The 14,334-nt window shown below is 50.7% G+C and overlaps 6 protein-coding genes across 6 annotated transcripts; 3 read left to right on the plus strand and 3 right to left on the minus strand.

Moving 5' to 3' along the window:
* The first annotated feature begins 720 nt into the window (after window positions 1-720).
* Window positions 721-3,646, plus strand: N7455_003007 (uncharacterized protein). Its single transcript, XM_040955085.2, has 9 exons — window positions 721-839; window positions 892-1,074; window positions 1,132-1,141; window positions 1,300-1,326; window positions 1,387-1,507; window positions 1,569-2,218; window positions 2,273-2,455; window positions 2,508-3,029; window positions 3,092-3,646. Exons 2-9 carry the CDS (start codon window positions 896-898, stop codon window positions 3,512-3,514), a joined length of 2,115 nt encoding a protein of 704 aa, XP_040814509.2. The 5' UTR covers window positions 721-839; window positions 892-895; the 3' UTR covers window positions 3,515-3,646.
* Window positions 3,647-4,117: 471 nt separating this feature from the next.
* N7455_003008 (WW domain protein) lies at window positions 4,118-8,122 on the plus strand (the record flags this gene model as incomplete). Its single annotated transcript, XM_040955203.2, has 3 exons — window positions 4,118-6,843; window positions 6,897-7,503; window positions 7,586-8,122. 3 exons carry the CDS (start codon window positions 4,118-4,120, stop codon window positions 8,120-8,122), a joined length of 3,870 nt encoding a protein of 1,289 aa, XP_040814516.2.
* Window positions 8,123-8,502: 380 nt separating this feature from the next.
* Window positions 8,503-9,820, minus strand: N7455_003009 (lipase family protein; the record flags this gene model as incomplete). Its single annotated transcript, XM_040955289.2, has 2 exons — window positions 8,503-9,525; window positions 9,602-9,820. The coding sequence occupies 2 exons, from the start codon at window positions 9,818-9,820 to the stop codon at window positions 8,503-8,505; spliced, it is 1,242 nt and encodes a 413-aa protein (XP_040814373.2).
* Window positions 9,821-10,142: 322 nt separating this feature from the next.
* Window positions 10,143-11,404, minus strand: N7455_003010 (WD40 repeat domain-containing protein; the record flags this gene model as incomplete). Its single annotated transcript, XM_040955214.2, has 4 exons — window positions 10,143-10,183; window positions 10,240-10,477; window positions 10,528-11,114; window positions 11,182-11,404. The coding sequence occupies 4 exons, from the start codon at window positions 11,402-11,404 to the stop codon at window positions 10,143-10,145; spliced, it is 1,089 nt and encodes a 362-aa protein (XP_040814332.1).
* A 271-nt stretch (window positions 11,405-11,675) lies between these two features.
* On the plus strand, window positions 11,676-12,360 carry N7455_003011 (U2 snRNP complex subunit MSL1; the record flags this gene model as incomplete). Its single annotated transcript, XM_040955257.1, has 3 exons — window positions 11,676-11,749; window positions 11,808-12,024; window positions 12,085-12,360. 3 exons carry the CDS (start codon window positions 11,676-11,678, stop codon window positions 12,358-12,360), a joined length of 567 nt encoding a protein of 188 aa, XP_040814510.1.
* A 117-nt stretch (window positions 12,361-12,477) lies between these two features.
* N7455_003012 (ATG3/ATG10 family protein) lies at window positions 12,478-13,326 on the minus strand (the record flags this gene model as incomplete). Its single annotated transcript, XM_040955075.2, has 4 exons — window positions 12,478-12,651; window positions 12,717-12,929; window positions 12,992-13,093; window positions 13,198-13,326. 4 exons carry the CDS (start codon window positions 13,324-13,326, stop codon window positions 12,478-12,480), a joined length of 618 nt encoding a protein of 205 aa, XP_040814280.2.
* Between the last annotated feature and the right edge of the window lie 1,008 nt (window positions 13,327-14,334).

A 14,334-nucleotide genomic window follows, 5' to 3' on the forward strand; every position in this document is an offset into this window, starting at 1 on the left:
TGAACTTGGTCTGAACTTGTCCCAAAAAGTCCAACCTTGGCCTAAAATGGCCCAAAATGGCTCAAAGTGTGATCTCCTTGATTTTCACCTCAGCAAGTCGATCCAGACCGGGGTCCCGGCCGATCGAGACTTTGGTTAGTTTCCCCGGATGTGTCTTAAGTAGATTCCTAATTGAGTCCCTTCTTCGGGCCCGATAGTACCTAGGTACGATAGTACTAGTGATTCCCTCTCGACGTGGCTTCAGCCAGCCCCTTGGCTTCCCTTTCCTCTATTATCTCTCTCTCTCTCTCTCTCTCTCTATTCCCTTCCCCTTAGTTCGGGACAACCCTCTTTTTTTTTTTGGTGCTAAGAGTAATAATAGTAACTTCCGAGATTTGTCCACATGGTTGGCATCTGCATGCCATTTGGTCTTTTTAATTCTTCTTTTTTTTTTCCTTGGTTTTTGACTTTTATTTTTCCTGCCCTTTTTTTTCTTCTTCTATTTTCTCTCTCCTTCGCTTTTTTCCCCTTAGCTCTATAGTCTTCCTTTCCAAATAATTGAATAATACATTTATACATTTATATAAATAAATATAAATATATGAATAATGTAATAATATTATTTTATTTTCCCCTAATTCCTGCCACCCGTCCAAAATACTGCGCCCATGAACCTCTGCATTTTTCTGAGCATATACATCTAGCCTTTCCCTTCCCTTTCCCCCCTCTATCTTCAATCTTATTATACCTTCTTTTTTTTCTATTCTTTAATTTGCCTCTTCCCCCATATTCTTCTAGTTCTCTTTCTTCTTCCTCCACAATTGAATCATTAATATACTTATCCTGTACAGAGTACCCTAGTAAGTGTGTTCCAATTCAGTCCACATCTGTACTTTACTGACCATAACACAGCCTTATGACGGCAACCAGTCTGGTCATGCAAAACAGACGGAGCAAAGTCTCTGGGAAACCTCCTCTGCGCTTACCCATTATTGCCCCCAAGGAAGAACTTTTCGATGCCTTTGCCAAGTCCGAAAAGGCATTGATCGCTCCACCGCGCATCCGCCTGCCTCCCCGATCTCGTACCGGTTGTTGGTAAGTGATCGTCTCTATATTTTGACTATTCCCCGAACCCATGCTTATATCTTCTAGGACATGCCGAGTGAGTTATTTTTTGTGTTTTTCCTCAAATCAGAAGAAGAACAGTTGATTAATTGTTATTTTTTTTTCTTCTTTCTTTTTCCAGAGTCGAAAGGGTAAGTCACTTCCGGAGTACACAATTCCCGAGGTCCAATTCCGTGGCTGACACACATTCTCTAGTCAAATGTGATGAAGGACGCCCGCAATGTAATGTATGCATTCTTCACGCTCTAATCTCCACCCACACTGACTTAAACTTCTTCACAGCAATGTACACGTCTAGGCCATACTTGCGATTATCGCCCTCGTCTAGCCTTTCGCGATGATACCCCTCGTATCATGGGCCGCATGGCCGATGTCAAGACAAACGGCCATGTCGTTTGGGATCGTAAGCACCTTCTTTTCTAAAAAACAAGGGTTTCTTTTTTTTTTAGTACTAACTAGAGTAGTCACTTCCCCGAGTTCCAATGATGAGAGAACCGATTATTTCTCGTCCGGGGATTCACTCCCGCTCTTTTCCCTGCTCACTTCGGACGAAGAGCGCGAAAAGAAAGCAGAGGCCTTTAGTCCCGGCACGTACCATGTCGTCATGACACCAGACAGTTTCTCCTCGCTGCCAGAATACGCAGACGATGCAATTGAGAAAGCTAGATCAAATCCCAGCGAGTGTAGGAGCTCTGTGGCTAGTAGCCCCACGAGTGCAGCCAAGGGCGACTCCAGTGTCGGAGGTGAAGATCCCAATGTGGTGATTTTGAAGACATTCGAAGATGCTACGAGGCGCTCGCCGTCGAATGGGAAGATCTCGAGGATCTCGCCAACATCGGAGATCTCGGATCCTTTCTGCAATCTGTCTCTCTCGCCAAATTTCACTTCGCTTCCTTCGCCCGATGTCAAGGTAGAGGAGATGACTTTCTTGCATCCGCGTCTCGATCAGCAAAGTAGTAGTCAGGATTCTACGATCTTTTCCCATTTCCGTCAGGTCGTATGGCGGCAGTTGTTCCCTCATGACCATAGGCTTGATGATTCTTCGGGATCTGATAGTCATTTTATGACTCTTAGCATGGACTTCCTAGAACAGGAAGCCACTCGTTTCCCTCCTGTGGGTATTGCCATTCTTTAGCTCATGTCATGTCCATGCTAATAAGAACCACAGCTTTCCCACGCTATGATGGCTGTATCAGCCCTTAGTCTCTCGCACAGCGGCACAGGTCACAATGTCGATGCGCTGCAATATTATCAGCAGGCTTTCCCCTCGCTCCAAGTCAGCCTACGGAATAATGATGATCTTGTTTCTGACGGACTGTTCCTTACCCACTTCCTGCTTCTGATCTACGAGGTAAGAAGTGCCAATTCTCAATTCTCATGGTCTATATACTTACATCTCGCAGATCGCGGCTGCCGAACCACACGGCTCGAACCTCTGGTCTCACCATATCTCCCGCCTCCTTCACATCGCCTTCCTTCGACGGGCCAAGTACGGCCGAGAGCCCCACCCATTTATCCTCTGGTGGGTATGCCACATTGACTTGTACGCCCTGTTCAGTGGAGCAGGGACGGGAGAGTTTGTACAAGCTGTCATCGACCACCAGATGCTCCCAGGCTCTGAATGTCTTCTCTACCCTTCTGCCCCAGAGGGCTACAGTGTAATTTACTCCGATGAGCATGAGAGTTTACCGGTAATTATGCGTCTGTACCACGACACATTCCGGCTCGCCGCTCAACTTGGTTTCTTGGCTACTCGGCTTCGTCACGATAAACAGAACGTGCCTTTTGAAGAGTTCGATAAGAGATCCCAGGAATTAAGCGATCTGCGTCAGGCTTTTGGGAGACTGTGGGAATCACCTGATGTCGCTTTCTTACATCAACACCAGGATAACCTCCCGCGACGGTCTCGGGAAATCATGCAGCAGGTTAGTTTAGTCTTTCCACTATCCAAAAAGGAAAGGAAAGAAAGAAAGCTAACTCCGTCTAGTCTGCTACACTGTACCATGCTTGTCAACTCTTCTCCTATAGCAGCATGTGGCCCGGACAACGTGTCGAGTCGGACTTCTCCCCAGACGGCGAAATCGACCACCACGTAACAGAAATCCTACGCTTAGCCGAGCGAACTACACACACTCGACGAGCCGATCGACACTTCCTCGTCTTCCCCTTATTCCTAGCGGGTGCCACGGCATCAGCTAGTGGATTAAAGATGATGGCGATGGAATTGATGACTAGCATGGAAGACGAGGAAGATGGCATGGGTCGCAATGCAGCAACGACGCGTGCTATCCTGCAGATTGTCTATGAGCGGCAGTTGGAGCGACTCATGCATGTGGGTCATACATTTGATGTGGATTGGTCTGACCTGATGGCTCAGGAGGGACTTCAAATGGTCAATTTCGGGTTTTGATTGGATAGTGGAGTTTTCTTTTTTTTTTTTTCTTTTTTTGGTTTTTGATAAGCAATGGCGCTTAGGGCATATTTGTATTTTTGGGACTAAGGTTGTATGTTAGCATGATTGACGATGGATATGGGTTGTATGTATAGAAATGAATATGTGGGAATTTGATCTTGATCCTGTTGATCCATGGAACTGCTCGGGCCGAGCCATAGATTAGAATGTAAACATTTTGATTATGGAAACTACTACATTTGCAATGTTCTACTACCCCCTTAGTACTAACATAGTACATAGTTAATATAGTACAGTATAGTATGCAGGCCCCAAGGCAGCAACTTGTGATGATTCTCGTCACCTGCGGGGTCGGCGTCTCGCCCTTGGCGGCTACAGCACAAATCTCCCTAAACTTCATCTTTTCATTTTTCCTTTTTCTTCTTACTCCCGGTCAATTTCTATGAATAGATGAAATAGCCCTGGAGTTTTTCCCGTCTCTGCCCCGCACCCCCAACGATCTTCGCGCTTATCTCCGTAATTGGGAGTACCTCGCATTCTGCTGTGGCTAAATTCTTTCTTTCTGCAGCTTCAAGCCCAGCCGCAATTTCTCAAGACACCATGAGTAGCAGCAGTCGTGCCCTCCATCCGGAGGAGCTTTTCCTCAACGACCGCCCAGCAAGACAAGAATCACCCACCATCGGCCCTCTCCGTATCAACAAACGGGACTCGTCATCTCCAGCGTCGGCCGCGGGCTCCAGTCCCCCACCAAACGCCCCGCTACCGTATCCAGATGACCGCCAACGTCCCCAGATGCGCACCTCAAGTTCAAACGAGCGATACCACGACAACATTAGATACGGGTCTCCGCCAGCTGGTCCTGGCTCTGGCTCCGTGAGTCCAAATGAATACCCAACAGCGCTCCGGCCGCGGGACGGCCGCGAGCCCCGAGTCGCAACATTAGCCGAACGAAGAGGCGCAGCCCCAAAGCCACTGCCTGAGTCGCCTAGCTATGATGCGCCAGATCGCGAGGCCTTGGCTGCAAGACCATACCCTCGACCCCCGGCCAGTCTACCACCGGGCCCACCAGAGCCACCAGCAAACACAAGTCAATACGATTACCGTCAACAATACTACCCGCCCCCGCAACGCCAAAGCTCAACCTCTGCTGCCCGTCCCCCGTCAAGTCTACAGCCCCAACAAGGCCCGCTCAATCGCATCAGTTCCACATCGACAACCCGCGCCCAGCGTGGCTCCCCTCCGCCACCTGAGACTCCTATCGTCGGACCAGGACAGCAGCCTGCCTCGGATATCGAGGCCCGATATGCTGCTGCTGGTATCGCGGGTACTGGGACCCTGCAGGGTATCCAGTCGCATAACGTCGCTGCGCAGAGACGAGCTGAACAGTACTCTGGTCAGCAGCCGACTTTCCCACAACCGCAGCAGCAGCAGCCGCGTCCGTGGACTCCGACTGAGCAGCCCGGTTCGCAGCCTCATGGGCCTCCTACGGTTTATCAGGGTGATGAGGTTGTCAGTGATAATACTCAACAGCCTGCTGCGCATCCTGGTCAATACGGTAGTCCGCCGCCTCAGATGCCGGGGTCTTATGGTAGCCCACCGCCTCAGACTCATCCTGGACAGTACGGTAGCCCAGCACCCCAAGCTCATCCAGGTCAATATAGCAGCCCGCCACCTCAAGCTCATCCGGGTCAATACAGCAGTCCGGCACCCCAGGCTCATCCTGGTCAATATAGCAGCCCGCCGCCCCAGGCTCATGCAGGTCAATATAATAGTCCACCACCTCAGGCTCATCCTAGCCAATACAGTGGATCCCCTTCCCAAATGCACCCTGCATCTGGGCAACAGCAGCAACATCAGCAACAGCAGCAAGAACAGCCAGGACGAGTTCCCCCCAACCCCCTGGAACAAGATATGGAGCGGATGCGCCTCAGCTCCTCTCCTCCCCCAGCCTACTCAAGTGTATCTGGTCCTTCTGCTTCCAACGGGTATCCCAATGAAAAGCAAAGTGGTGCTACAGCGGCTGCGGCAACAGCAGCAGCCGCTGGAGCTGGAGCCGCAATGATGCACCCAGCTTTAGTAAACCAACCCAACCCTGCTACAAAAGCGCCTTCCCCTGCACCGGCAGTCTCGCCGCAGGATCATCCCGCTTTTGCGAATGACCAGAGACAGCAACAACAGCAACAACAGCAACAGCAAACAGGGCAATCCCCACAGGCGTCTGTTGCTAATGACTTGTCCGGTTTCCACCATCAGACAATCCAGGTCACTTCTCCGGGACCCTCTGCTGGTGCAGGTCCGGCATCTCCACCACCTCTTCCAGAGGGGTGGATTGCCCACATGGATCCAAGCTCAGGACAGTATTACTACATCCACTTGCCCACACAGTCAACTCAGTGGGAGTTCCCGAAGGGACCTACGCCGCTTAATCTCAACGACACGCCCTTGTCCCCGGTGGGAAGTGTGTATAGCGCCCACCCGCTAGTTTCTCCGGGTCTGTCGGCTTTCGGGAAGCCTCTGGCGTCGCCGGGCGTCCCTTTGACCCCTGGCTTTGAAAGCCTACAGTCTCCCATAGTGTCTGGATTCTCTGGTCCTCCCCCGAGTAGTGGCATGGATCTGTATAAAAACACTCCAACCAACGGTGTCTATTTTGGACCTTATCTGCGTTACACCAACATGGATTTGGAGCGTGGAGTCTGGATGGGATCTATCCTGCTTGTGACAGACGCCGCACAGCCACCCACGATTCACATGCACCAGAGTCTAGACTTGTCTCCAAACCCAAGACAATTGAAGGCAGTCAACATTGCCGCGCATCAACGCTGGACATTCTATAAGTATGAGATTGATCTACAGATGGACGATGCGGGTCCTGCAAAGTGGACATACGCCATCACCTCACACCTTGGCTGCACTCGTTACGAGTTCCTTGTCGCTGGTCGACACGAGACAAACTGGCGGTTTATTGCTACCTCTGGAAATGACTTCTCGCTCAACGTCAATGCTGGTGAGCGGGCTCGTCTAGGTGGCGTCGGTTACATGTGGAAAGATATCATGCAAAAGCACAATGAAATCGGAGGTTTCCACACCCAGTTATGTCTTGGTGGTCAGATCTATGCGGATCGCATGTGGAAAGAGATTCCGTCTCTCAAGCAGTGGTTGACCATCAGCGGAAAAGAGGCTAGAAAGAACGCTCCTTGGACAGCGGCTAACGAGCAGGATGTTTCTTACGCATACTTCCATTACTACACCAGCCACTTCGATCAACCCCACATCAGGGAGTCATTTGCGCAGATTCCTTATGTCTGCCAGATTGATGATCATGACATGTGAGTCACCCGTACAACAACAGTCAACGAGCAGTACTAACATATATGCACAGCTTCGATGGATTCGGCTCCTATCCCGAGCACATGCAGTTCTCCAACATGTTCAAGAACATCGGCCGCATAGGCATCGAGATGTACCTCCTCTTCCAGCATCACACAACCCTCGACATCCTCCGCAACGTCAGCAACGACACGGACCTCTTCACTATAACCGGCACAGGCTGGCACTTTGTCAAATACCTAGGTCCCGGCGTCGTCGTCGTCGGTCCAGATTGCCGCTCGGAAAGAAACCCACATCAGGTCATGGCTGGTCCCACGTACCAGGGTCTCTTCCCGAAGATTGCAATGCTGCCACCCAGCGTGCAACACTGTCTCTGGATGGTCGCCGTGCCACTCATCTACCCCCGCCTAGAGACGGCAGAACACATCGTCCAAACCGTCGCAACCGGAAAGCGAGCCGTGACCGGCGCATACAATGTGCTTGGCAAGGTAACCAGCTCTGTAGCCGGAGTAGTCGGCGCCAAAGATTTCGTCGGCTCGGGCTTCGACTCTGTGAAGCGAGCCGTAGGCAAATCCGGGTTGATGGGGGGTATACTGAGTCCATTTGGCGAGTTCAGCTCGATGGACGAGCTACGTGACCAATGGACACACGAGTCGAAGGTTCGTCTTCCCTCTCCCCCTTTATTTCAAACCTCCCAAACTCCCACCCTCTCCATTCACATCCATACTAACCCAAAACCAGGATCTCGAACGAACATACCTCATCCGCACCCTCCAAGGCATAGCCCACCAAAAATCAATCCGAATGACCTTCCTCTCCGGCGCCGTCAACGTCTGCGGCGCAGGACTCGTCCACGACCCCTCAAACCCCTCAGACCACAAGACAATGTACCAACTCATCGCCTCGTCCGTCGTCAACACTCCACCTCCCTCATACATCCTCAAACTCCTGCATAGCCACAGCAAGCCCCTCTACGTCCCCTCCAACGGCCACAGATCCTCCGGCCAGGTGAGCGATACCAAGGAAGATATGATGGAGATCTTCCAGACGGATGTCAACGGTCAGGCTCGTGAGTACCGGAAGCTCATGGCGCGTAGGAACTACGTCGCTATTGTGGCTTATGACCCTGAGACGGTTAATCCTTCTTATGGACATATACCCTCTGGGGCTAGTAAGTTGAGTCTTGCGGCGGACTTTATGGTGCAGGGGGATGGGGCAATTGGGAATGTTGTTAAGTTTGGACCGGTTATTGTGCCGAGTTTGGATCATGGGAGGTGATGGTGATTATTGTTTGAGAGGTTCCTTTGGTTGAGATATTCGGTTTTCTCTCTTGCACAACATTCTTATTGTTCTTCTTTGATGGTTTGTTTGAATTGGTGCTTTTTGGCGTGTTTGCATATCCGCTTGTTTCTTTACTACCCCTGCTCCCCTAGCCTGTTTCATTATATTGAGACATTTACACTGCTGTTCTGACTTGATTCTTGGCTCGACTTGCAATTCCTTTGAAGTAAATCTCTTAGAAATAGAATGATAGATATTATCTCGAAAGAACATAACTTCTCGTAAAGCAAGGTAACGTACATAATGGGTATCCAGGGTATATCACTAGTAAAAATATCAGCCAACGCCAGTTTCCAACCCGAATAGATAGCCATACTCTATCCAGTTGGATCTCCCCCGGGAACACAAAGACCAATCCGCCAAAAGTAATCCCGATGAGCATAAAACAGTTCCCAAAGCCGATATCTCGCCGGTATAAGAGACCAATCCCACCGGAGAGGCGATGGTTTATCCTCGCAACCAGGAATACCTGAATCTGAACTCTCACGTCCCAAGACAGCCTGCTCTTCAGACACATCACCATCACCACCACCACCACCACCACCACCACTCGACCGACACCCCTCCCCACTAGAAGCAGAACCAGCCAACCCAACAGGAACATTCAAATCCCGATACAACTCAACCAAAGCCCCCTCACCCCCCTCCCCCGCAATACACCCAGGATCCCCCGCACCAAAACAATGAACCACATCCTCGCTCCGCGGCGGCAACTCCTCCCTCATAATAAAAACCTCCCCAGAATGAGGCCGGTATCCCCACTCATCAAGCGGCAACATAGGAACCGGATCCCCGATATGCGTGACACGACGGAACCGCTGACCCCCCTCTAGTGGTGGAATCGATATCCCATCCCCGAGCCCGAATTGTTCATCGAGGAATGCCGCGAACGCCTCGTTCCCGATCATCGGTTCCCCGAACGTCGTTACCGTCGCATCCCAGCCCTTCAGTCGCATCTCTAGTCCTGCGAGCGCTGCGACTGCACCGCCGAGGGAATGGCCGACTAGCGTTATGGCGTAATCTGGATATTTTTGGCGTAGGACGGACATGGCGGGGAGAATTTCTGTTCTAGTGTGGAGCCATGAGCGCATGAAGCCTGCGTGGACGGTGCAGTTTTCGCAGTGCAGGCCTGCGGAGATCGGGGTTGTGGTAGTTGTGGTGGTGTTTTCGTCTGGGTCTGGGTAGGGGATGTAGGATTGGGGATAGGCGGAGAGGTCGATTATTGTGTTTGTTATTGAGTAAGTGCCGCGGAAGGCGAGGATTATTTGTTTAGCGCTGGGGGTGTGGGAAAGGGCTATGTAGCCGCATGAGTCGGAGAGGAGGATGCCTGTGTTCCAGGTCTGCGGGGTGGGTTGGGTTTTGGTTAGTGGGGTGTTGTCTTGTCTTCGTAGAGATGAGGGTTTGTAGGTGGCTCACGGTTACTAGTTCTAGATCTGGGAACTCGATGCAGCGGCTAAGGCACTGGAAGGGTTGCTGTACTCCTGTTGTTCCGACGCAGTATGAAATATCCACTAGTCGGGATAACTCTTCCAGGGAGTTGAATAGGTCGGTTGATACATGTTTCTTGGTCTGGGCTGTGGTGAAGCTCAGGAAACAGATGTATAGTAGTAGAGAAAGAAATAAAATGCTAGCCATGGTGTAACATACTGACTTCTGTAGGGGGGAAGGTATAAGTGCGTCTTTAAAAGGAAGAGACCGAGATCTTGTGATGCGGAGATGTGACTGAAATCCGGGGTAACCCCATTATGTCATCGACTTCCTCATTGGTCGGTTTTTATGTCGATCTTGGGAAGGTACTACCCGAGTATGTGCATGGGTCTACAACTACAACATACGAGAATGCAATAACCTTGCAATTTGAATGGTCACGAGGGACTGGAATGTACTCGAAAAATTCTATGCAATACTATATGCATGCTGACCATGGACTAAGGCCTGCATTAAAAGGTAATTCAAATCAGGCGGTCCAAATGACAACACGACCGTCGACACCGCTCGCTATGACAATATGTTAGTCTATGGTGGGTCACAAGTTCTCGGGAAGGCGATCTTACTGCTGAAGGAGCTCACAGCACCGTTGGCTTCTTCGTGGGCCCGGATGGTGTGCACAGTGTTCTGGTGGGTAGACTTGAGCTTGGTGTCTGCCTGGGCCTGACCCTTGAGATCCATCTGCCGGAACATGTTCAAAGCAGACTCCTCGCGGGCACCCCCGGCTTCACCAGCCTTTTTCTCCAGAGAGCCGGCAAGTTGCCATCCATTCTCATCGCCGTGGAAACGGAAGGGCTCACAGTCCTAGATACGGTTAGCACAAGCCGTCGTATTGCCACGAATAAACAACTTACATGTCCAGCTGCAATAATCTCAGTCTCGCCGTTCCAGATAAGGCTGTTGAGGGGAAGCAAACGGGTAGCAATGTTCAACATCGCGCGCGGAGGCTGTTCCGGGGCGCTGGGGTACACGACAGTCACACTGCTATCGTGTCCAGTGAAGGCGAGCGCGTTACCACTAGGAGAGAAAGCAACACCCTGGATCCAACCAGCAGTATCATTCAGGTATTCGCCACAGATAGTGTTGAAAGGAAGGCGCTCTCCCCACGCACTAGGCTCCGGGCGGGTATCAATACCCTTGATGAAGCTCGAGAAGACTCGGGCGTGAGAATCGGTCGATCCGGCTGCCAGCAGGACGGAGTTCGGGTGCCATGCCAGGGTTGTAATAGTACTGCGAATAGGCTTCTTGATGTGCTTCGAGATCCACCAGTCGTTCTCCTCCTCGAAGTAGCAGACGGCAATCACTCGAGCGCCGGAGCCGACGGCGAACTTCTGCTCCGATGGGGACCAGCGCACAAAGGTTGCGGCACGGTTGATTCGGAGAAGGACCAGAGTAGGTTTCCATCCGGTAGGGGTTTGCTCCCAAACGTAGGCATTGCGATCTATAGAGTGAACACCTGTTAGGTATTGTATATGGTATATAGTACAAAGGGCTGTGCTAAAACATACCCTGCGAGCAAGTGACGATTCGGCCACTGTTGGGAGCAATATCAACACTGGTGACGGTCTTCTCGTGGCCCTTGAGCTCATCGCTCAGTGTAAACTTGTTGCCTGATTGTTGATACAGCTCCACATTGTTCTCCCGAGCGACAGCAAGTGTCTTCTTGTCGGAGGAGAACGAGTGGTCTGCAATTGGTGCATGGAAGAGATGGTGAACCTCGGGGGTGGCCATATTGGATATAATAACGACAGGAGGGTCTCTCTACCGTCGTGCTTGTGTACTTAGTGTTGTAGTTGCGGGACCAGGAGGGGAGCTGCCCAGGTGGGTGATGACGGCGGCGCTTAGTAAGGAAACACATCACATGACCCAAAGCTACTTTTATGTCGAGGTTTTGAGTGGCCATGGACACAGCACGCGATTGAGCTTCACTTTCCCCTACGCTATCCCATTTACTCCTTCAATCAGACGACAGCTTGTCTACTATTTTTTAATCGTCTGAGAAATGGCTTCAAAATCATTGCCTGCCCGTGGAGGCCCTGACAGCAAGGCCGTTGCTACCGGCGCTCCTAACCAGACGTGAGCTTGTCCTTCCAAGTACAAGAGACTGTCGCGCATCGGTGCTAACAATTTTTAGACTCTACTGCACAAATTTGCCCGACAGAAGAATTCAGAAAAATGATCTCCGGACGGCACTCTATGCCCTGTTCTCCACATACGGCACCGTTCTCGACGTTGTGGCCATGAAGACCGCCAAAATGCGAGGCCAGGCCCATATTGTGTTCAAGGATGTCCAAGCTAGTACACAGGCACTGCGGGCTTTACAAGGATTCGAATTCTTCGGGAAACAGATGGTATGTAGTCAATGTCCCTCTATCGTCGCAAAACCCCCGCTCATTCCAATTGATGTCTAGAAAATCGTTTACGCCAAAGGATCCTCGAATGTCATTTCCAAACTTCGCGGCACATACGTTGCGCCAGTTGAAGCTGCGCCAGCCCCAGTCACAACAGACCTCCAAAAGTCTATCTTCGGTGCTCCTCCGGGCGCACTCCCTGCACGACCCACGACCGATGTCAATGGAGAGGCCCATGGCTTGAAGCGACCGCGTGAAGAGGAAAGCGACAACGAAGATGCCCCAATGGACGAAGATAGCGATGTGCCTATGGAAGCATCCTCCGATGAGGAGTAATCTAATGAGTGGGGCCCTGCTGGGGACTGAGAGAGACTTGAAGTCCTCGCTTTGCATTTGATTTTTTTTTATTCCCCAGCGTTTCCAGCATATGCAAGAGTATTGGCTGGTACTGTGCTAAGCGAAAAGCTCGCGTGGGACGTGCAGGTTCACGCAATGACCTACAAGGCCGAGCCAGATGAGGAGATATGATCCAGGAGTGACGCTCTGTGCGTCTGCAATGTTCGCCATGGCATCCGCGGTGTTGCATGGGTGGACGCAAAAGGCCGGGGCGCCAGAGTCAGGATGGTACTACAAGAAAAAACAAAAACAAAAAGACATGAGCTCTTGTCACGAGGTTCGGAGAATGCACCTACACCCATACTAATCCCACCCATTACACCCACACTCTTCAATTCTTGCCTGTACCGTTCCGGCACGACATACTGGTAGACTTCGTCTAGTCCGAGTGGGCCGTGGTTGTGCCACTTGAGGCCAAAGTACAAGATGGGGACCTGATATGTGGGGGACAACAAGATGTCATAATCGATCTGTAAGCTGGGTTGGGGTGTGGCGCGAACGAGAGCTTCCTGCGGTGAAGAGTTAGGACAAGTGGACACGTCCCTTGAGGGGGGGCTAGAATTCTGCAGACCGGATCCTCGTCCTGTGAATCTTCGAGGTCCTCCAGCGCTGGGACTTCTCGTGAGCTGGAGACGTCGACATATTTTGTTATTCTGAGGCTGGTTCCATCTGACTAGTTTCATCCAACCCATATTTTCCCATCAGTTGTTCATTCCTTAATACATCGAATAAGGAACCAAATAAGGTTTAATGGTTCATGCGTAGATAAAGGGATACCTTTGTGAGCAGTCGAATGGCGGGCCAGCCAATATTTTGGGCTGAAGTGCATCGATCGGCAAGATCTTGACATGCACCTTCAAATTCCGACTGCGCCAGGAAGGGAAACGTAGAGCAAGATGCAGCCATGCGGCTGGAGCCTGGGGAGATGTCAACTACTCTGTGCGAAGTACCCGTGTCCCCGGATGCAGACGCTCAGCTGTGAATGCGGTGTGGCCAGGGTATGGGGGTTTCGCAAGAGTAAGAGCACTTGACCTTGTTACTAGTCACTGTATGTCAAATCAGAGACAGAGGATATAAATCCACTAGCAGTTAAAAAAAAGAGAAAAGAGAGAGAGAGAAAGGAAAGGATGATTGCGGTGGACCGGATATAGAAGGGGAAGAAAGGAAACAATGGAGTTGTCCGAATACTACATGGGCTAACAGGTATCTGATACTTAGATCATGTATGATAATGACATATTAAATACAAGTACCAAATACTCCTCTCCCCGGTTGCGGCAGAAGGAGGCGGTACCTTTTTCTTCCCTATGCCGCGTGGAGATGTCTCCCTCCTCTGCATGCAGCACTTCATCTGATGCTCATGCGCGTATAGGAACCTTTGTGGCGAAAAGGAATGCTTGCGTCTTCTTTTGTTTCTAGCGTTTAGTTGCATATACACCTCGTTTGTCGCATTCTCACTCCACTTCTTATGTATCGTATGTTCCCCCTTCCCTGACACTATCCCCCACCAAATTTCTACTGTTCTTTTTTTTTGGTTACTTTTTCTTATATTTTATTTCATTTTGCAAATTGTCTATAATCTTAATGTCGATCCGATTGTGTATTTATCGATTTTGATCTACCCCTGGTCTACCAACCTCCCCGTGAACCGAGATCACCGAGATCGTGAAATCTTAAAAAATCGTCAAATCATCAAATCTTGCTTTGTGAAGAAGGGGACTCCCTGACTTCCAAGATTGGCCTTTTGAGGTTACCTGATTCCTCGTCTTCCATCTCTCCAGTCCAACCAATTCCTGTATCGCACCCAATCTGAAACACAGACCCCCCCAATCATCTCCGGGATTGTTGGGGAAACCCAGAGCCGCCAATCGTACGCTCAATTCCAAACCCAGCGGTTGCACCAGCTTGGCTCGG

Source organism: Penicillium solitum (assembly GCF_028829755.1).
Source record: "Penicillium solitum strain IBT 25940 chromosome Unknown utg000001l_segment0_segment0, whole genome shotgun sequence".
In the NCBI taxonomy this organism is placed as follows: Eukaryota; Fungi; Ascomycota; class Eurotiomycetes; order Eurotiales; family Aspergillaceae; genus Penicillium; species Penicillium solitum.